General features: G+C 34.6%; 2 protein-coding genes and 1 long non-coding RNA gene across 3 annotated transcripts; 2 read left to right on the top strand and 1 right to left on the bottom strand.

Annotated features, from left to right (window-relative positions):
- The first annotated feature begins 3,835 nt into the window (after positions 1-3,835).
- LOC145036158 (AP-1 complex subunit gamma-2-like) lies at positions 3,836-9,480 on the top strand. Its single transcript, XM_078984629.1, has 19 exons — positions 3,836-4,276; positions 4,712-5,014; positions 5,112-5,253; positions 5,364-5,537; positions 5,728-5,907; positions 5,983-6,137; positions 6,222-6,312; positions 6,397-6,560; positions 6,678-6,732; positions 6,999-7,121; positions 7,196-7,291; positions 7,427-7,554; positions 7,625-7,729; positions 7,812-8,083; positions 8,184-8,390; positions 8,481-8,656; positions 8,761-8,865; positions 8,978-9,090; positions 9,176-9,480. The coding sequence occupies exons 1-18, from the start codon at positions 4,245-4,247 to the stop codon at positions 9,071-9,073; spliced, it is 2,604 nt and encodes an 867-aa protein (XP_078840755.1). The 5' UTR covers positions 3,836-4,244; the 3' UTR covers positions 9,074-9,090; positions 9,176-9,480.
- A 2,237-nt stretch (positions 9,481-11,717) lies between these two features.
- On the top strand, positions 11,718-15,100 carry LOC145036153 (uncharacterized). The gene is made up of 4 exons (XM_078984624.1): positions 11,718-13,516; positions 13,605-13,757; positions 13,835-14,084; positions 14,152-15,100. Exons 1-4 carry the CDS (start codon positions 11,726-11,728, stop codon positions 14,949-14,951), a joined length of 2,994 nt encoding a protein of 997 aa, XP_078840750.1. The 5' UTR covers positions 11,718-11,725; the 3' UTR covers positions 14,952-15,100.
- A 285-nt stretch (positions 15,101-15,385) lies between these two features.
- LOC145033620 (uncharacterized) lies at positions 15,386-16,136 on the bottom strand. The gene is made up of 2 exons (XR_013677628.1): positions 15,725-16,136; positions 15,386-15,646 (listed from the first exon to the last, which is right to left on the bottom strand). It is a non-coding gene; the product is annotated as an uncharacterized LOC145033620 (long non-coding RNA).
- Positions 16,137-23,264: the final 7,128 nt, after the last annotated feature.

Genomic DNA, 23,264 nt, shown 5'->3' with positions numbered 1-23,264 from the left:
TGGGGGCGGTTGTCTTCGCCCTCAAGATTTGGCGATACTACCTCTATGAGGTCCAATATACAATTTACACAGACCACAAGAGTTTGATGTACCTCATGGATCAGCCGAATCTGAACACGAGGCAACGTTAATGGCTAGATGTGGTGAAGGATTACGATTGTGAGATCCTGTCACACTCCCAAACCGAAACGGCGGAAACGTTCGGGGGTGGAGGACGTCATGTGTAGTATCACAACAATTGCATTATAGTAATCATAGTAAACACAACCATTACATTAAGATATAATATTTACATATGTTTGATTCCTTGTTTGTATACATCAAAAGTAGCAAAAATATAAAGACAAGACTCTGAATGCTCCGTCTTTTGAAAGTCGGTGAGAGTACCTGTCTACTGATTTCTTGAGAATACAAGTGATATTGAAAGAGTATCAGCATAAAACTGGTGAATTCATAAGAATGTTTTGCAATGAAAACTAGTTATTATTTTTTTTTTAAATGTATGCATGTTTCCCAATAAAATCCAATATTTTCTAACATTTATGTTCGTTATTATAGTTTGTTCAAAGCCTTGACTAACACTTGTATGTATAATATGTCATGTTTGAAAACCCTGGCTACCGCCAATTTGTATAGTATGTTCTGTTTGAAAACCCTGGCTACCACCAGTATGTATAGTATGTTCTGTTTGAAAACCCTGGCTGCCACCAATATGTATAGTAGTTTTATTATTTGAAATAAAACTAACGAAGAATGAAATCCCGTAAACAAAGGTTAGTTTATACTATTGTGAGTCCTATAATCATGCTTGATATGACTGATAACCTCATCGACGTTTCTTCAGGCGTCGTACTGTATGATATTTGTCACCTCAGGCATGCCTGCCTAACTGTAACTAGCAGTTCAAGTGTGAAATTGTCAGTTCCGAATAGATATATTCACAAATCTCACGCTCTCCCTCCAGAAGACTTTGGTTACATTATATGTCGAGGAATTTACCAGTACCCCAAAGGGTACAAATTAAGAGTCGTCTCACAATCCCGTATTAACTTGTTTACGTGTAGTTATGTATCGTTTTTCTCGTAATTGAAACCGTTGTATACTTGTTAGAGTATTAATAATTATACTTAAATAATTATTTAGTGTTATACTCTTGTTATCCGAATGTAGTAATGAATATCATAAACTAAAGCTGTCATAGTTTATATGATTGACCATGTATATAGTCTGATTTGGTAAAACCTGTGTAATGAACTCCCCAAATTATACCCATTTTGGGATGTTACAAGGGTGGAGTACGTTGGACGTACAAGCCCTTAAGCGATTACGTTGAGCGTACGAGCTGAGTACGCCCACGTGCTTAATAATGGGCTGCGGAAGTTGGGCTTTTCGGTATTGGGCTTCATTTTGGGCTTTAGGAGTCTAGGGATTTATTTTGGGCCATAAGAATATTGTTTTGGGCTAAAAATATTTTTGGACCTTGGTTTAAGGCCCATGAAGGGTTTTGGGCCCAATTTGGAAAATTGGGCCATAGTGGGCCTTGGGTGATTATTTTAGAAATTAGGCCTTTGGACAATTTGGATTGGGCTTGGGCCATAGGCCAAATATAAGGAAGGGTAAAAAGATATTTTACCCTAATTCAGAGTCTTAGGGTGAGTAAGGATCCAATTATTAATTCGATGATGTTTTGTGATTATAGCGCATATATTTTTAGCGGGCCAACAACCATAGATTTATCCATGAGATTCAACAGTGCGTGGTGAGTTTCCTCACCATATTTAACGGGTCTAAGACACCAATTCCGGCTCATGATCAGTGATGCTAGGATACTAGATATCTGTGTGGATCTTGTATGTGTATGTACTTCTATGGTTTGTATGTTGGGCGGGGCGCGTTATGCGAGTTTGGGCGAGGCTCGGTATACTCAGTGGGCGGGGCCTGTTATGCGAGTGTGGGCGGGGCCCAATACACTCATTGGGCGGGGACGTTATATGTTTATTTATGTATGGTATGTGGTATGTTGGGGAACCCAAAAAACTTTATGTTTATAGTTTTTAGTTTATGTTTCAGGTACTTCTGATTCCAAAGGGAAGAATTTGAGATGATTATAGAGCACACACCATATATTTCCGCATTTTGTGATTTACTCTAATGAATTATGGATTAATAGAAATACTTGCTGCCTTGAGAATAAAAGATAATGGAAAACTCAAAACTGGAAAACTCAAATTCATTCCAACTATGATTCTATCTTCTGTAAAAAAAACAAGAGTAAATTACACGAATGATCCCTATGGTTTAGGGTAATTTGCGTGTTTGATCCCTAACTTATTTTTTTAACTCGGAAGGTCCCTACTGTTTGTTTTTGTTACGCGCTTGGTCCCTATCTTACCTAAAAAGACTATTATGCCCTTGATTTTTTAATTTATTTAAATCAACACTCCCCTAATCCCACCCGCTCACCTTACCTCACCTACCCCATCATTTTTTCCTCTTTAAATAATAGTCTTTTTAGATAAGATAGGGACCAAACGCATAACAAAAATAAACAGTAGCGATCAAATGCGTAACAAAAACAAACCATAGGGACCTTCCGAGTTAAAAAAATAAGTTGGGGACCAAACACGCAAATTACCCCAAACCATAGGGACCATTCGTGTAATTTACTCAAAAAACAAATATAAAAGTTAAGTTTAACTTTTTTCTATTTAAACTTGCATTGTTTTAATATAAAAAAGAGAACTGATCTATAATTTTTAAGGGAACTCAAACTTGCAGAAGTATTTTAACTCGAATCTATACACAACTCAATACATAAATCAATAAACAAGTCACATATAAATCAATCAATAACCAACATTTTGTAGCTTCAGGTTACATACTCTGCCTAGGTGTGATGTAAAAACATGAGAACTCAAGTTGCATGATATTATAATTAAAAAGGGGAAACATAAAAATCCTGCAGCAAGCCAGCAACGCAAAAACTGAGTGGAAACACTAATGCAAAAAACAACAATCACACAAAAACAAAGAAATTGAGCATTAATCAATGAACAAACAACAATGGAAAATCAGATAATGGCAAAAATTAACCCTAATCGGCTATTAACCTAATAAATAATCAGATAATGGAAAAATCAACTGAAAACATTAATTGCACATACCTTGAATCAGTTCAATGAATCATCAGAGAGTTTTCAACAACGGAGAATCAAAGAAATTCTTTAGAAAAACAGAGAATGGAGAAGGAAAAAGAACAATGGAGGTATTTTAACAATTAGTAGTCCATGAAGCTTTACACTGTCCAAGCATCGAGATTGGAGAAGCCTAAATCGATAATCAGTCAATCAACAACATTAAGAATAGAGAAGAAAGGAAGAAAAATAGAATTAGAAAGTCGCTTTTGGTTTTTTAGAAGGCGTACATATTAGTACTCAGCAGCGAATGAAGATGGAGAACTAAAACATCAACATTGAACTATTTGTGTTAAGTGGGGCCCTTTAGAAAATGGGGTCCTAAGCCCTAACTTAACTCATGAACACCTAGAGCCGACCCTGGCGGAGGGTGGTGATAACAAACGACTGCCGGAGACTCAAGAGAGAAAGGGAAGCGACATATGAGATGTGGTTCAACGACGGCTAATGGTGTGTAAGTTACAATTAGATGCACATGTATTTTTTGGTCAAGGTGATGTCATCAAATAGATCTAACGATTGAAATTCAATCAAATGCTCTAATTACTTCATTGGTGAATTAATGAATTAAAGGTTATGTTTTAATGATCTAGAAATCGTTTACATGAAACCCTTCGATTAGAAAGTCTTGTTGCACCGAATAAAAGAATACGATTTGAGAAATGAAAGAAAGAAAATGAGACATTGTTGAATACTTTCATTTGATTTAAGTGCTTTGTATTCTATACTTTGTCTTCCGCTTTTCAAAAAGGGAAAACAAAATAGATGCATACTCGCTTGCATCTCTCCCACCGAAGCGAAAGTGGAAGAATTTAGGGAGAGAAATCAAGATTTTTGGTCATCATCATCACGTTTGCATTAGCATCCATAGGCTACAGATCTCAAATTCCTCTTCAGATCCTCGTAATTGACCTTTCCCCAGATCTCGATTCGATCAAACATACATATAATTACAGTCACCGGTCTACGACCCGGTTATATAGTTCGTTTTTGCATTAAACATTTCTGGATCTGATCGAGCTCTCTCGCGGTTTCAAAACCGACCCAATCATGAATCCCTTTTCGTCTGGGACGCGTCTAAGGTGAGTTGCTTGTTTACAACTGATCTTATGTTTTAAAGCTTTTCCTTGTGATCAATTTTGAACTAGTTGTTCTTCATTTCGACCTAATTTGTATTAAGGTGATCTCAATTTGTCTGTATTGAGAGTTAGTTCGCGTTCGTAATAGTTGGGGCATTTGATTTGTGTACATTTAATGGAATTCATCCATGTATTTCCCGATTGGATGGGTCACTCAAATGAGTAAGACACTATCACCAACTGCAATACTTATAAGATCCTAATCTGGGTGTGAAGATAATCCCTCGCAAACCATATGTCTCTCTACTTAAGATTTTCCATCTTTTTGGTTTATCCTTCACCTGCAAAAGATTTGACTACATTTCATAACACATGCGTAATTTGTTGTTATTTAGTTGGTTCTGAAACTGTAAATGAAACATTATTGGTCTACTGCAGGGACATGATTAGGGCAATACGAGCCTGCAAAACTGCTGCAGAAGAGCGTGCTGTTGTTAGAAAAGAATGTGCTTCTATTCGTGCATCAGTTAGTGATAATGATAATGATTACAGACACCGTAACTTGGCAAAGCTCATGTTCATTCACATGTTAGGATACCCCACACATTTTGGCCAAATGGAGTGCTTGAAACTTATAGCAGCTCCTGGATTCCCTGAAAAGAGAATAGGATATCTGGGACTTATGTTGCTTCTTGATGAAAGACAAGAAGTTTTGATGCTTGTCACCAATTCACTCAAGCAGTATGTTCCTGTCTTTCTTCACTCTTATCTTTCCTATATCTTGTGTTCAAGCAACATGGTTGACTCTGAGAATCTTTTTGTTTTTCATCATCTGTAGAGATCTTAACCACACCAATCAGTACATTGTGGGACTAGCTCTTTGTGCTTTGGGTAATATATGTTCTGCAGAAATGGCTCGTGATCTTGCACCTGAAGTTGAAAGATTGCTGCAATTTCGAGATCCAAATATTCGTAAGAAAGTAAGCTGATGTTAACATTCATTTCATTTCATGATCTCTCAAGGATGTTTCATCTAATTCTCACATTTCATATGAAGAATCATACTCACATAAGTTCTTACAATTTACAGGCAGCATTGTGCTCAATAAGGATTGTAAAGAAGGTCCCTGACCTTGCAGAAAATTTTGTCAACCCTGTTGTTTCCTTACTTAAAGAAAAGCATCATGGGGTTCTTTTAACAGCAATCCAGCTCTGTGCAGATCTCTGTAACCTTAATGAAGAGGCTCTTGAATTTTTCAGGAAGGTAAATATACTTGATCTTGTCAAAGATCCTCTATTATTTGTTGGGATTGTCTTCTTTTCTAGTTCTTGTTCTCTTTCTTTATCTTTCTAACGTGTATTTGTGCTAAGAATTGTTTGACATATGATTATATAAGTGCAAATTAGTAATTTTAGTGATGAGATATGTTTTCTTTTTTCTTCCTTTGGTATAGAAATGCACAGAGGTGTTGGTGAAAGTTTTGAAGGATGTTGTGAACAGCCCATATGCTCCTGAATATGATGTTTCAGGTATTGCAGACCCTTTTCTTCATATAAGACTGCTTCGCCTTTTGCGTGTTTTGGGACATGGAGATGCTGATGCTAGTGATTCCATGAATGACATTCTTGCCCAGGTTAGCTTTTATTTTTTTAAAGCTTATTGTGATATATAATTCAAAATTATAATAATATATGAATTCCTTGTGTAGGTGGCAACAAAAACCGAGTCAAACAAGAATGCAGGGAATGCAATACTTTATGAATGTGTAGAAACCATTATGAGCATTGAAGATAGTAGTGGTTTACGTGTTCTTGCAATCAATATATTGGGAAGATTCTTGTCTAATCGTGACAACAATATCAGGTGAGTTATGTCATAATATGTGTTATGAGTATTCCCTTTTCTATGGTCTAAAATATTGGGATTTGTTATTTTGTTATATGGCAGATATGTTGCATTGAACATGCTGATGAAAGCAATTTCAGTAGATGATCAAGCAGTTCAGAGACATCGTGCAACAATCTTGGAATGTGTAAAGGTAAAACTTTTCTCTTAACAAAAAGAAACATCAATCAAGTTCTATACGTTTATTGTGGTTTCTGAATGCTTCTTTATGATTCAGGATTCAGATGCTTCAATTCGTAAAAGAGCTCTTGAACTTGTATACCTTTTGGTGAATGAGACGAATGTAAAGCCTTTGACCAAGGAGTTAATTGATTATCTACATGTAAGTGACCATGACTTCAAGGGAGATCTTACTGAAAAAATTTGCTCCATTGTAGAAAAGTAAGTTGAAGGTTTCATTTTTATCTTTTAATTTGGTGAATATAACATTATTATAGCATTGTTTTGATGATTTCAATTTATCATACACACAATAACATTTCTTCATTGGTGCTGTAGGCTTTCTCCTGATAAGATTTGGTACATTGATCAGATGCTCATGGTTCTTTCTGAGGTATGTATTATGGTAGTAGGCCTTCCATGCATTGTTAGTGACCTCTAAATTGTTATAAAAACCTTGGTGGAATGGAAGTTATTAGTATGCTAATAAAGACTTATAAGGGACTCCTAATTCTTGTTTAGGGTTAGTTACTTATTTATACAACAATGTTTCACATTTTTTCTGATTTATAATGTTTGTTGTTATACATAATATGCAATGGTGTTTCAAAATAGGACCAATACAATAATACTACTAATCTGATGTTGTATTGTTAGTAGGCTGGAAACCATGTAAAAGATGAAGTATGGCATGCTCTTATTGTTGTAATAACCAATGCTTCTAATCTCCATGGATATACAGTACGCTCTCTCTACAAGGCAGTCCAAACATCACTTGACCAGGTTGGTTGACTTTACTACTTTATATCTACAACTTAAACATATACATATACATATACTTATTATTTGAAAATCAGGAAACACTTGTTCGTGTGGCTGTATGGTGCATAGGGGAATATGGTGACATGTTGGTAAATGGTATTGGAATGCTTGACCTTGAGGAACCTATAACTGTGAGTTTTCTTAAATCTTATTATCTGTCTTTTCTTATCAAATATTATGCATGTATATATATATATATATATATATATATATATATATATATATATATATATATATATATATATTTCTTAAATGTTTATGAACAGGTAACTGAAAATGATGCGGTTGATGTTGTTGAACTTGCAATCAAACACCACACATCGGATCTTACCACCAGAGCTATGTGTTTGATTGCTTTGTTGAAACTGTCATCCCGTTTCCCTGTTTGCTCACAGTAAGTTGCTTATTTAATCCTTGTTAAAACCACTTGTATCAAATTTCTGATAACATATGTTCAATTCTAGGAGAATAAAGGATATGGTTGTTCAATCTAAAGGAAGCCTTCTGCTTGAACTGCAACAAAGATCCACAGAATTTGATTCTATAATCGAAAAGCATCAGAATATAAGGTATAATGGAACTACAGATACTAAATTTAATATAAAAAAAGATTGAAGTGAAGTAATTAGTAATTAGTTATGGTGTGTGAAGGTCTGCACTGGTTGAAAGGATGCCAGTTCTTGATGAAGCAAGTTTCAGTGGAAGGAGAAATGGTTCCACTTCTATTCCTTCAACTTCAATGGGAAGTAGTAGTCTTCCTAATGGAGTTGTTAAAACAACTGCTGCTCCATTAGTAGACTTGCTTGATTTAGGAGGAGGAGAAGAACCTCCTCCATCAAATACAAATACCATGATGACAGGTGGCAACTTTCTTCAAGATCTTCTTGATGTTGGCATGTCCCCCCCTTCTTCATCACAACCAGGTTAGCTTTAGATTCAAATCATATCAATTTGTTTCTCTCTTGTTGAAAATCGAAATCATATGGCCTTTTTTACTTTTGTTTGTTTCAAATGCAAACGAAGCTCAAAAAAGTGGCACAGATGTTCTTCTGGATCTACTGTCAATCGGATCACCTCCTCATCAAAATGGTTCATCTACACCACATGATGATATATTATCAATAAATCAAAATAATAATAAAACTTCAGTTGCTCCATTAGGCAGCCTTTCATCACCTTCACCTATGATGGATTTATTAGACGGATTTGGTCCTACCCCTCCACAACCTAGTATGTTTGTTTGTTTATTATTTTATACTAAAATTTGGTTTAAAAAAGTTATTTAAAAAAAATTCTAACTGTTGTTTTTTAATGTAACAGAAAACGATGCTCCAGCTTATCCACCGTTAGTTGCTTTTGAGAGCAGCTCTTTAAGGTTGATGTTCAACTTTACTAAACAACCTGGGAATCCACAAACAACCGAGATTGAAGCAAACTTCACAAACAAGTCTTCCAATGTCTATTCAGACTTTGTTTTCCAAGCAGCAGTACCAAAGGTAACATTTACATTTACTTACTACTTTACTTTAATAATCATTATCTTTCATGTTTATTCAGATCTTATATGAAATATGATATGCATATGCTATTCAATCAACAGTTTCTTCAGTTGCATTTGGAACCTGCTAGCAGTAACTCTCTTCCTGGAAGTGGTAATGGCTCAATAACACAAAAATTACGAGTTACCAACACTCAACATGGCAAGGTAATTATAAATAAATCATCATGGAATGAAATGCTTGTGTGTGTGTTTTTAAAAAAAGAAAAAGAAAAAGAAATATTGTTTAACATGATATGAATGTTGTTTATTATGGCAGAAAGCAATCATTATGCGCATACGGATAAGTTACAAGTTGAACAACAAAGACATGTTGGAAGAAGGACAAATCAGCAACATCCCTCGTGAGATATGATAACATTTTTTACTCTGGTAAAAACCATCTTCTCTCACTATCTCTAGTGTTTTATTAAAAGTTTTGGTTTGATGATAATATATATATTTATCATATTTTTAGCAACCGAGATTCTTAGTAAAGGATTCAGAGCTTGTTGGATTTGTACATTAAGAAGAGAATTGTGGGTAATGAAATTTTCAATTTTGTCATGATAGAAGGAGCTCTGAGGTTTCACATGTTTTTTTTTTTTTTTTTTTGAATTGTTATTTGTTGAGAAAAAAATTCTAGTTGTGTAAAATAGATGGTATTTTTTTTTTAGCCATGGGAGTTTCAAGTATTTGTGGAATTGAAATTATTCGGGATGCAGTGTGTATGTAATGTTTGTTTTGAGCATGAATGTAAAAGGGTATGGTAATTTTATGTAACAGTATACAAGTTTGGAACTTGTAAAATGCAAAATATTTCTACCAATAATACAAACGTATTTACTTTTTTTACACATAATTGCAACATACTTCCAACTCTAAAAATATGAATAAACTTCTATGTTTTCTTTTTACAGATAATAACAATACTTAACAAATATAGTACATTGCCAATATAGGTGTTAAATATTAAGTATGTTGCGATTATGAGTAGAAACAATACTATAAGCATGTAGCTAATAGGGTAGATATATAGGTACCTTAATTTGTCCTATCAATACCTGTGTTAGATGTGCATGCGTATATGTTTTAGAAGCCTAGACTAATAATACATCAATATAATAATAATACAATTACTCATGTATTCGGTTATTAATATCTGTTAATTGTTAAAACATATTTTATTTAACAAATAATTGAAATTTGAATCTACTCCTTACTTTTCAACCATATTATTTAGAAATTTTTTTCAACCATATTATTTAGAAATATAAAATGGGAATAAGATTAATTAAGGTAATTAACTTTTCGGTTTGTTCATATGTAGGTAATTATATATTTTTTTTTGTACAAATCTAGGTAACAAATTTTTTGAAACTGTTCACATATGATAATTATGACCTGCTATAAGCAGGTTATATTCTGCTACAGTAGGTCATAATGGTTACATGTGTCACTTTCAACAAGTTCGTTACCTAGATGTTTACAAAAGAAAAATAGTTATCCAAATATGAACAATACCAAAAGTAAGCGTAAATTACACGAATGGTCCCTGTGGTTTGGGGGAATTTATGTGTTTGGTTCCTAACTTATTTTTTTTTTTAATTTTTTTTTTTAATTTGGATGGTCCCTATTGTTTATTTTTGTTGCATTTGATCCCTGTCTTACCTAAAAAGACTAGTGTGTCCTTATTAATTTAATTTTTTAAATTAATTTTCTTATTTATGTATTTTTTATATGTTAAAAAAAACTAATAGACCTCACATATATGTATCTCCTCACCATCCCATCTTTCATCATCCTCAACTTCTATTTCTTTTCCATCTTTAATGACATCGAAGTCTTCACCATCTATTCTTTTTCGGTCCTTCAACTCCAGCGAACCAACACCATAACCCAATAAAGTGAAGAGACAGTGAGTTATGGTGTTTGTTCGCCAGAGTTGAATGACCAAAAAAAAGAATGGTGAAGACTTTCATGTCACTAAAGATTAAAAGAAAATAGAGGTTGAAGAGGATGTGAGATGGGATGGTGACCGGTGGGATCCAGATTAAATTTCTCAAATGTGGTTTCAGGTTTACGGTGAGGAGATACAGATATGTGGGGTCTATTAAATTTTTTAAACATATAAAAACAAAAAACATGAATAAGAAAATTAATTAAAAAAATAAATTAATAAGGACACAATAGTTTTTTTAGGTAAGACAGGAACTAAGTGCGCAACAAAAATAAACAGTAAGGACCATCCAAGTTAAAAAAATAAGTTAGGGACCAAAAGCACAAATTCCCCCAAACCATAAGGACCATTCATGTAATTTACTCTTACTTATGGTTTTGTTCGTATTTAGGTAAGTATTTTTTTTATACACGTCTAGCTAACGAATTTGATGAAAGTGTTCACGTATAACCATTATGACATCTTGTAGCTGGATGTAACCTGCTACAGCAGGTCATAATGATCATATGTGAACATTTTCAAAAAGTTTGTTACTTAGATGTGTACAAAAAAAAAATAGTTACCTATATGTGAACAACTCGAAAAATTAATTACCTTAACAAGTCCTATTCCCATATAAAATTAAGGGTAAATTACACCGTTGGTCCCTCGTGCACATGCCAGAAAGCATGTTTAGTCCCTATTTCCAAAATTTAACTCGTGCAGTCCCTCGTTGTTATTTATCTTGCATGGTTAGTCCCTATGCACGTTAACTGTTAACTCCTTCCGTTTAAGCCACCCACGTGCCTTGCACGCAGGGGCATTTTCGTCTTTTCAGGGTTTGTATACATGAACCAGTATGGCGCGACTTCGATAACCGATCATTTCTCATTTCATCCTCCGTCGACCCTTAGCATTGCACGAGAAAACCCTAGTTTTCTACGATGGTGAACTGGAGGATTAGGCAAGAATGGGAGGAATACGATCTCCAAAGCTCATACGGTAAAATTTTCTACATTTTCAGTTGATCATCCATTATACGTTCCTAAAACGTAATTTTTTTTTGGGTTCGCAGCTGACAATCCATGTATGTTCTCGATACGATTGAACTATGGTGGAGTTTTTACGAAGTTTCCAGGCCGCAAATACATAAAGGGGAAGATGAAATATATTGATGGCATTGATAGTGACTTGTTCTTGGTGCATGATATGGACGAGATAATGGAATTGCTTGGTTGTGTGGAACCAGGTAAAAGTATTTATTATCATTTCAAACGACCAACCTGGGATTTAGATTTTGGGTTATATGCTTTGGGTTGTGACGAAGATATAAACCACTTTAGGTCATACGTGTATGAACACAAGGTGATAGAAGTGTATACAGAGTTTTGGGAAACCAAGCTCCATACGTATCAAATGTCCCCAAACCCTGCAAAGATAAAGATACACGAAATTCCTGAGTCCCTTTGTCGTAAAAGCTTGTTATTGACATGGTCAAATTCAGGGGATTGTCCTAGTGAAGAAGCCCCTGTTTTTGAGAATGTAGAAACTATGGACGAACCCCCTAGTACATTACTTGAAACAACCTTGGAACAACCCCTTGTTACATTGAGTGAAACAATTGAGTCAACCCCTGCCTATATACCAAGAATTGAAAGCCCTTTGACTGAACCAATGATAGGAAGCACATGTCCTAATGTTGATGGTTGGGATGATACATTTGAATGGTGTGGGACTCCTATGGAACAAGATGAACCAAATAGTGAAAAAGCAGGTGAAGACAGTCAAGCTAGTAAAGACAGTCATGATAGTGATGACACTGAAGATAGTGAATACAGTCAAGATAGCGATTACATAGTTGATGAAGATAATTTGTTAGATGATCCAGAGGTTGATATGAAGAACTTTCACCTCAACATTGACAAAGAGGTGGAGTGGGTTGGAAGTTTTCCTGATGATCGAGATGAAGCAGTAGAAGGTGATGAAGAATTAGAGGTTATAAACACTGAAGAATTTGTATCTGCATCTTCATCAGATGAGGGTGAAGCTAGTAAAAAAAGGAAGAAGATAAGAGATTTACGAAGAGCACATAAGAATGAAGCAGCTGCTATCAAAGATCCATTTTACATCCACCAGACTTTTAGCACAGCCAAGGAAGTTAAGCAACAAATTTATCTTCATTCCATACAGAGTAGAAGGGAGTTAGACTTCGTCAAGAATGACAAAAATAGGATTAGAGTGGTTTGCAAAGGGACAATACCAAACCTTGGGATATTAGAAACAGGTGGGACCAGCAAAAGTAATGACAAAGTGGGACCAAGTCAAAAGAAAAAGAAAGTGAAAGATGGTTCTGTTCATAAATGCCCATGGGTCCTACTAGTGAGTAAGTGGAAAAAAGACATTAACTGGACTGTTAAGACCTATGAAAAGCAACATACGTGCCTTCAAACAAGGAAAATTAGGGCATGTAACTACAAGTTTCTCTCTGAACAGATTGTTGACACAGTGGAGGCAAACCCAGAAATACCACTTAGAGCATTACGTGAGATGCTTGAGAAGAAATACCAACTTGGATTGTCAGACATGAAAGTTCATAGGGCGAAAACGAAAGCCCTGGAATCAATTAGGGGAGATTTTGCTGCTCAGTACTCATGTCTAAGAGACTACTTACAGGAGGTGCAGAGTAGAAATCCAAACACCACAGTCAAACTTCAAGTGCAAAGTGAACCATGTTATGCATCTGAGACCAGGGTATTTGAACGAGTATACATTTGTCTTGGTCCACTGAAAAGTGGATTTGCAGCAGGGAAAAGAGATTTACTAGGGCTTGATGGTGCATTCATGAAGGGTCCATACCATGGTATGATCCTGACAGCAGTGGTATGTGCATAATCATATTTTAGTATTTGATTAATGTTTGACCATAGTTAATTGTTTGCTTATTACTGTGTTTGACATGATAATTCAGGGTTTAGATGGGAACAATTGCACATACCCTTTGGCATATGCAGTTGTTGAAGCAGAGAACTTTAATTCATGGACCTGGTTTTTAACTAACTTAGGAGATGATCTTGGTTTGTATGCAAACTCCAACTTCACTTTCATATCAGATAGACAGAAGGTAAATAAATTTCTCCATTCATTTTCACATGCATGTTTTACAATTCAATAAGCAACCTCACTCTTTTGATGATTTAGGGGTTATTGCCTGCACTTGAGAAACTTTTCCCAGCAGCAGAGCATAGATATTGCCTAAGGCATCTTCATGAGAACATGAAACGTAAATGGAGGGGCAAGGAATTCAAGGATTGTCTTTGGAAATGTGCAACATGTACCACCATACCACAATTCAACAGTGCCATGGAAGAATTAAAGAAACTTAACAGTGAAGCATATGACTGGCTTAATTCTATTCCACCTAAGCACTGGTCCAGATCCCACTTCTCAGGTATATAATATTATGTTTATAAGTGTATAATTTTTAAAAATAATCTAATACAGTTGTGTTTTATTAGGGAGGGCACATTGTGATGCTGTGTTGAATAATATGTGTGAGAGTTTGAATAGCAAGATAGTGAAGGGTCGTGATAAGCCAATTATCAGTTGCTTGGAGTTTATTAGGGAGTATATCATGAGGAAAATTGTCATGGTTCAAAAAGAAATTGATAAAGCTAATGGCCCATTAACTCCTACAGCCACTAAGACCCTTGAAAAAATTAAAGAAAGGGCATCACAGTGTAGGGCAGTGTTCTGTGGCAATGGGAAGTACCAGGTTACAAGTGAAGGTACTAATCAGTATGTGGTTAATATGGACCAACAAACTTGTTCATGTAATAGGTGGGAACTGACAGGCATACCCTGCAAACATAGTATAGCAGCTATATGGGATATGAGGCTCAACAATGAAAATGTTGGAATACCTGAGACATGGGTACACCCAACTTATTGGCTCAAGACATGGAAAGAAATGTATGTCTTCAAAGTTGAACCTATTAATGGGAGGTTATTGTGGGAAAAAAGCACATGTCCTACCAAGTTGATACCACCAAAGTATCGTGTCCCTATTGGCAGACCAAAAAAAAAGAGAAGAAGATCTGCAACAGAAGATGATGGAGTGTCCACAAAATGGAAATCTGTAACATGCACAAAATGTGGAAATGTGGGCCATAATGGAAGGACCTGCAAGGGACAATCACATACTGGGAATGGAACAGGAGAAGGTGCAGCAGGGAATACAACAGGAGAAGGTGCAGCAGGTAGCAGTGGTGGTGTACAAAATGGAGTTGGGAACAAAGGAAAAAGCCCCATGCTTTGAGAATTTGTAGTGTTGTATTTTGATACTTTGTTGTTATGTGTTGTATTTTGATACTTTGTTGCTGTGTAGGATAACTGTTTGTATGCCACAAGACTATGTTGTTATTTTGGATGTCCCTTTATGTTAATGGTCAATGGTTATCTTGGATATTTTAGAGTTTTTGTCCTTTTTAATTGTTATATTGGATGCTAGTATTGAATGGTATATTGCATATGTTGCCATTACAATATACACATACCAACTGATAACATTGAATGGTATATTGCATAGTATTGAATGGTATATTGCATACGTTGCATATGCTAGTATTGAATGGTATATTGCATATGTTGCATATGGTATATTGAATGGTTTAATTGTTTGTATGCCATATACCACATTTTCATTAAATTTGAACACCAACTGATAACACCACATTATGATTACACAATATATTGTAACTAAAATTGAAATTTTTTTGTTAATACAAATAACATTACAAAGAGTCTCCATTACAATATACACATACCAAAATACTAACAACTTCATTACTTAACCTACACTTTATATATAAGGACTGAAACAAAAAAAACCCAGCTAATAACTAGGTAAAGCTTCAATTTGCGATTTTGTTCTTCAAGTTTCATCCTAAACGCCATACAATCACAGTCCTGATCATAATCATTCACCCATCCTATGAACTTGCATAATGGTCCCTGAACCAATTAAAGTAGATGAAGAATTAGGGCAAAATTAGAGAAGACGAAGAACGAAATTGAAGTCATTAACCTTACCTTTACTGTACAACCATAATAGAGTTTCCCAGGGTTTCTTTTGCTATAAGATGTGCGAATCACTGCAGTGGCTCCACAATTGCATTTAATATCGATCATTGTTATGTATTTGGAAGAAATCGATCGAACGAGGGGAAGAGACGAACGAGGGGAAGAGACGAATGAGAGGATACAGAGGAAAAGAGGGTTGCAGTGTAACGGCATTAAATATAGACACAAACCCTGAAAAGACGAAAATGCCCCTGCGTGCAAGGCACGTGGGTGGCTTAAACGGAAGGAGTTAACAGTTAACGTGCATAGGGACTAACCATGCAAGATAAATAACAACGAGGGACTGCACGAGTTAAATTTTGGAAATAGGGACTAAACATGCTTTCTGGCATGTGCACGAGGGACCAACGGTGTAATTTACCCTAAAATTAACCAAAAAAATATGGATTTTCCACGAACCATGCATTTGCCCAAAACAACGTTTTTGGAAATTTAAAGTGCCCCATGCGAAATCGGTCTGCCTATTGCGAAGAAGGGCCTAATGAGCCGGGTCTAGTTCTCCATATTTAAGCCCATCCTTTTAGTGGGAATTCGTTTTTTTTTAGTTCTCCATATTTAAGCCCATCCTTTTAGTTCTCCATATTTAAGCCCATCCTTTTCATTTCACAATACTGAGAAACACTTTTAAATCGTAATAAAAGGAAAATAGGCCTATTTAAGTAAGTTTCTCTTATATAAATATTTTATATTCAATATATCGTTTGTTTCCTAATTTTGTTTGTGTTCTTTTTACTTAAAGCATTTAGTAGGGGATGAGCATTTTGCAATTTGTAGGGGTGCCATGCATAATGCTTATGGATACCATGAAATACCAAAAATGACTTGTTTTGGCATTTTACGCAACGCCCATAAGCATCTCGTATGGTGCTTTACAAAATGCGTGGTTATTGCTGAGCAATCTTTGATTTTTGGCTAATTTTGGACAATAGTTAAAAAAATGGCTATTTTTGTCAAAAAAAAATCTCTATATTTTAACTATAGTTGTTTCATTTGGAGGAAGCCGGAAGGTGTATGCTTTTTAGGTATTTACTACTTGTCTATTTTTCGCATGCAAAACATTGTGAATAAATATTTGGAGTCTATTCGGGCAAGGTTCTTTTTGGGTACTGACTCAACTGATCGTAAGATTCATTGGGAAGGAGTTATTGTGAGTAAACAAAGAGGTGGCTTGGAGATTAATACTTGAAGGTTTTTATTAAAAGCTTCACACTGTAAAGAAAATGGTGTTTTTTTAAACGAGAACAAAGCTTTAGCCTTTATGGGTTCGAGTGTTAAAAGCAATGCACGGTTTTGAGGATGCCCTTGGTACACATGATGATATATCATATATATGATTGTTATTAAAGGAGTGTGGAGAAAGATCATTGGTACTATTAATAACTTAGACGAATTTGGCACTATAAATCGTGAGGTGATTAAAAAGAAATTAGGAGATGGGTTGTTAACAAGGTTTTGGAAAGATACTTAGGATCATAACAACTATTTTTGGCATTGACGATGTCCGATTAGAGGATTAATTGAAGAAACTCAATTGAATGAGATGCTTAATATCATTAATGGTGTGCATCTTACGTATAACGAAGACTTTTGGGTGTGGGATGTTGGCGGATTGGACGTATTCAAGGTAGGAGAGGTCCGAAGGATTATTAATGATGACTTGTTGCCAAATTGCATGATGGTGACGTGATGGAATAGATTCATAGCAAGAAAAGTTTTTATATATATATATATATATATATATATATATATATATATATATATATATATATATATTATTGGAGATATGACATGAATAGACTTCCTTTTTATGTGAATTTAGAGGCAAGAGGTATTGAAGATATCTTTCATATTCTTGTGTATTGTGAAGTAGTGGTGGGTTTGTGTGTGTTTATAGGGAAGTGATGTGACATGCATATTCCACACTTCAATGACTTGTTGTTAGCAATTCTTTTTTATTAGCAGTTTGCTAACTTCTCAATAAAATCATTCAGTTGTTAAAAAAACAATTGCTAATTACCTATTACTCTATTAATTAATTAGTATATCAAAACTCTTTTGGTATTCACCATTTTCATTTCTAGTTTTGTTTACAGCATATTTACAAGAATTCGATCAAATTTGTCAGAAACATTTGAATGATATTTCATGTTTATCACAAGATCTCCTCGTTGAAAACGAAAAGAATTAAAAAAAATAAAGGCTACATTGAAACCTTGGAAAAAAGAAAAGAAAAGGTGATCTCTTTTGTCCGAAACATTTGAATGATATTTCATGTTTTGGCCTAACTTACATTTTGTTATTTGAATATCGGATCTCTTTTACCAATTGATTCCATGTTTTTACCCTTGTCTTTCCTCTTAAAATCAAAGTAGGGGTAAAGATGTCGGTTCCTTTTATTTTATCTTCATAGAGAAAAAAAAATATATTAGAAAATTAACAAAAAGTTGCAAGTTGATTTTTTCCAAAATTTTCGTGCAAAGTGAAAGTGACGTCAAAAGAAAAATGCCAAACCATATATATTGAGAAGATATGCACATTTTCTTTCAAACAAAATGCAATCATAACCATCAAAACATTATTATGGAACTTATTAATATATTCTATATAAATAAAGAGTTATTTCTTGAAGTTACATCAGTTCCTTAAAAGATTTTAAAAAAATGTACTTCTAAACCAAAAACTTATATCTGTCATTTTCTATTAAAAAACATAAGAACTTTTCCTTAAATTGGGTCAAAATATTAGGATTTTTCTGAATTTTTTTGTGCATAATTGTGTTATTACATTTAGAAAAGTCATTAATATTTTGACAAACTGTATGAAAAAGTCTTTATGAATAATAAAAAAAGACAGCTTCACAGGTAAAATATGTGAAACCAGACAAAAAAAATTGATTTGAATTTTTACAACCATCACTCTTTATTAAAAAAAAAAAAAACATTTGGAGAGAAGATCTTTTGGATAACAAAGTAACAATATGTTTGACGATAAGCTTCATATCTGAAATAGCCTTAATATTTATGTGGACATAAAGTATGTACACAAGAGTTCAATTCATAACTTTTTAAGTCTCATAAATTATAATTTAAAAAATAAAACAAAACCCTGGTCACATGATTCTTTACCTATCCTTTACAAGTATTAATGGACCCCCGGAATGCGACCTCATGGTTCCCACACTCCCTGAAAACCAGGCAATTCATAAAAAAAATATGCCAGAAATATTCAAAATCTTGCATCACTTAATTATATTACAAGATAATGGTTTTATTTAGTATTAAATGTATGTTTCATTATGAAGTGGTTTAGTAAAGAATGCGCCGGGTAAGTGAGTATCAGGTCAAAACAATTTTTTTAAATTCATGTGGAAATAGTTTAGATTAGATTTTTTTTTATGTAAAATAATTATTATGTTGACTATGCTTCAAAGATATAAACAAACTATGATAATATATCTAAAAAGTTTTTAACACTATCGTCTTTATTTTTGGGCCTAAAACTTTTGTTTTGTTTTGTTTTGTTTTTTTTAATGAAAAAGTAAAATTTTGGAAAATAAAATAAAATAAAAATAACTAAAATTCAAACAAATAAACTAAATGTGAAAATAAATAAAATAAATTTGGTTTGCAAAAAACTAGTATGCAAAAAATTTTGAGCATGCAAGTGAGTACACCTTCCAAACTACAATCCAAATACATGAACACGAGTTTATTCAAGCAATAACCAACGACTAAGGCTAGATCTTCCACTTATTCAAATGAAACATCCATACCTTTAAAGTTACTTTTTTACAAACTTATTTATAATTTTAGCGCAAGATAAAAGCATAGCATATCCTAACGTTGTTTCGCACATTTGGATGGTACCATTCTCCATGGAATATAACACCATGTGGAAAAAAAACTATACATTTTTTAGCCTATATATTGTTAGTCCACTTGTTTATGGATCCTTTAGTCTTTAGTCCATTAGGGTTTTATCTAGCTAATATTTATATATGTTTTTTCTTTGTAGTCTTTATGCTTTTTATTGAGAACCCTTGTATTTTCTCTTTATTATAATCATATGACAACTTTATCATGGTATCAGAGTGGAGGTTTGATATGTTGTTAGAAACCTTTGTAGCAGTCATCTGTGGCGCGGATCGAACTCCGCGCTGAGTTCGCCCGGGGGTTACGGGGGGCAGCGTGCAATAAGTTGTTAGAAGCTTTTGTAGCAGTCATCTGTGGTGCGGATCGCTGTTGCTGTTGATTCATTCGTAGCAGATTGATGTGTTGATTCGCTATTGCTGTTGATTCGTTCGTTGTTGCTGTTAATTCGTTCACTGTTGTCACTATTCTTTGTGACGTTGATTCGTTGTCGCTGTTGATTCGTTGTCTGATTGATTGCTTCCGCTGGTTTGTTACTCCTTTCATTCTCAGATTGTTTTACTATTATTGTGGTTATTTATTCGCTGCCAACATGACTGGAAAGGATGATTCCCTTCAGTCAATCATACTCGTCTAGATGGAAAGAATTATACGTATTGGAGTTACGTGATGAAGAACTTCCTTTGTAGGAAGAATATGTGGGGCTATGTCATTGGGATTAAAGCCAAACCCTCAGTGCCTCAAACTGAGAATTTTGATTTATTGCTTGATGCTTGGGAGACTGATAACTCCAAGGTTATCACTTGGATTAATAACTCTGTTACTCAGTCCATTGGTATGCAGTTGGCTAAGTATGACACATCAAACGAAGTTTGGAATCACTTGGAGAGACTGTATACTCAGTCCAATTTTGCTAAACACTACCAGTTAGAATATGACATTCGTGCCCTTCAAGAGAATGACCAGAGTATTCAAGATTTCTACGCTGCTATATCTGATCTATGGGATCAGTTGGCTCTTACTGAATCTAAAGAGTTAAAAGGTTTTGAGCCTTACATTGCTAGGAGGGAAGAACAACGTTTGGTCCAGTTCTTGATGGCATTGCGTTCTTATTTTGAAGGTCTACATGGAACAATTCTTCATCGCTCTCCTCTTCCCTCAGTTGATTCTGTTGCCCATGAGTTAATTGCAAAAGAGACTCATATAAAGTCTCAAGTAGATAAAGGGTTTAAAGCAACCTCTATTTCTACTTCCGCTCCTGCTGTGATTGCTATCTCCAATTAGTCCCGAAAAACTTCAAGGGTTGCTTATGATGAGTGTGCACTCTGCAAACAGAAGAATCATTGGAAAGCTCAGTGCCTATTGTTAGTCAACAAGGGTAAATCTGGTCAACCTCAGTCGGGATAACAAAATAAGTCTGGTCAACAGAAGTTTCAGCCACGTTCATCTGGTACTCCTCCATGGATCCCTCTTCCTCCACAGTTTGCTGATGCTACTATCCCACTAGTTGATACAATTTTTTGTTGGAAACATGCCTCCATCTGCATTGGATCCTAAGGTGTTTGAGAGCTTCAGATAATATTTGGCTTCTAATCCCACTACCATGTTTGCATCTATGTATCACTCTGGTCCTACTTCATCTGGTACATCGGGTCTTCCCTCATCTATGTGGATTTTAGATTTTGGTGCAACCCATCATATGACCCCTCATTTGTCATCATTTACTTCTGTCACAACTAGGAATTCTATATCATGTAACAACAACAATGATAACATTTGTGAACCAAAAATATGAAAGCACGTATGATGCTTATTCAATAACAGCAAATTTTCCATCAAACGCTCTATGCAAGCACTTCAAATAGTCAACAAAGAATTGGAAACCCTAGAAATCTCGGTTTAAGTCCATTATGGACTAGGATTTCCTTATTGGGCCTAATGGGCCAATAAGATTCCAATTTGACTATTTTGGGCTTAGAACTCTTAAATGGGCTCTAATTGGACCTACTTCCATTTATTTTAACATTTTGGGCCATATTGAGCCTAAAATGAAATAAAATACCCTAATGGACCTTATTGCGCCATAACTAACCTAATTAGCCCTAATGGGCCATAAAAACTCATACTTGATGAATATTGGGTCGTGAATTTCTCTAAAAGGGCTAATGGGACGAAAATCATCAAAATGGGCCCATGATATGGACTTAAGCACCAAAGGCCCAAATTCTTTTTCTTTCTTCCCTTTTTCTCTGCCCAAGAGGAAAAAAAAATTAGAAACTAGTGAAATAAGGAGGATTAGCCACCTCCTTATTACATTTTGGTCTTCCATGCATCAACACATGTCTCCATGCAACCATCCTCTCACTTCTCTCTCTTCTCCCCTCTTTTTTTTCTTCTTCGGCTGAGAACACAAAAGAAAAACACACACACCTCACAAATTCTCTCTAAACACTCTCAAGGAACACTCTTGATACTACATCAAAATTTTCGAGATCTAGGGCATTTCAAGGAAGTTCTTCCATAAAAATGATCATTCTAGGTAATTTAAAGCTTAGATCCATGGTTTAGCTTCTTGAAATTATTATAAATCTCCTTCTAACTCATGAAAGTTCATAATAATACTTCTTAGAACCCATCTAATCCAAAGTCTTCTCAAGAAGCTTTCTAGGGCCGAAAATAGCATCAAACTTCTTCCTTTACTTCTTCAAATCGAAATCAACAAGCAAAGGTGAGTTCATACCCCTCTATTTTTGGTTTTCCTATGTTTTATGGGGGATAATACAAGTAAAATGTGTAGATCTATGTGTATGTGTGTGCTATGTGTGATTTCATGTGTATATGTGGTAAATATGTGCCAAAAAGGAAAGATATTTCGAGATCTATAGTTCATAAGGGAAAATATGTGATCTAGGGTGTATTACACATAACTAGTTAAGAAAAATCTACCATATAAGGGTTAAAATAAACATGTTACAACATAAGACTCATTATTGGGTCATTTTTGTCAAATAAGCAAAAGTTTGGGGAAAGATTGTCATTCACGGATTCTTAAGGGCTAAAAGAGTCAAATCAGTAAACATAAATGTTTTTATGGATATCATACTTTTTATGCGCTAGAAGTGTAAATTGTAGCTTAATGGGCCAAAATTTGGGCTTTTCGGCCCATTAAGCCATAACTTGCGAAAATCTCAACTTTCAAGGGGGTGAAATGATAAACTTCTCAAAACAAGGGGTAAAAAGGGTGAATAAAACTAATTTATGGGTTAGAATGATGTATTTTCCAAACAAGGATAAAACATGTAAACTTTTTAGATTTTGGGCCAAAATTGTAAAAGTTGCAAAAAGTTTGGGCTTTAAACGAAAAACACTTTTCTGGAAGGGTTGAAACTGATAAAAATAAATTTTGAGCTAAAATCATCACTTAAACAAAGTCTATGGGTCAAAAATGACAAGAAAATGGTTTTAGGGCCTAAAATGTCTTTTTTATATATAAGGGACTAAAATTGTCATTTTTATTAAAGAAGGACTGAAAAGGTCAAACCAATATTTTGAGTCAATTATTTTATTATTAAGATATTTGGGTCAAAATACCAAACCACAACTTATGAAAAATGGAAAGA

The sequence above is a fragment of the Lactuca saligna genome, chromosome 3 (assembly GCF_052625555.1).
Source record: "Lactuca saligna cultivar CGN05327 chromosome 3, ASM5262555v1, whole genome shotgun sequence".
Classification (NCBI taxonomy): Eukaryota; Viridiplantae; Streptophyta; class Magnoliopsida; order Asterales; family Asteraceae; genus Lactuca; species Lactuca saligna.
This window is presented reverse-complemented; position numbering and strand designations above follow the sequence as displayed.

Bases quoted from the DNA above. Each gene is read 5' to 3' on its own strand.
- LOC145036158 (XM_078984629.1), top strand. From the start codon at position 4,245: ATGAATCCCTTTTCGTCTGGGACGCGTCTAAG. The intron at 6,561-6,677 runs GTAAGTTGAAGG...TTGGTGCTGTAG, and splicing joins ATTTGCTCCATTGTAGAAAA to GCTTTCTCCTGATAAGATTT. The intron at 8,084-8,183 runs GTTAGCTTTAGA...ATGCAAACGAAG, and splicing joins CCCTTCTTCATCACAACCAG to CTCAAAAAAGTGGCACAGAT.
- LOC145036153 (XM_078984624.1), top strand. From the start codon at position 11,726: ATGTTCTCGATACGATTGAACTATGGTGGAGTTTTTACGAAGTTTCCA. The intron at 13,517-13,604 runs GTATGTGCATAA...ATGATAATTCAG, and splicing joins GTATGATCCTGACAGCAGTG to GGTTTAGATGGGAACAATTG. The intron at 14,085-14,151 runs GTATATAATATT...GTGTTTTATTAG, and splicing joins GTCCAGATCCCACTTCTCAG to GGAGGGCACATTGTGATGCT.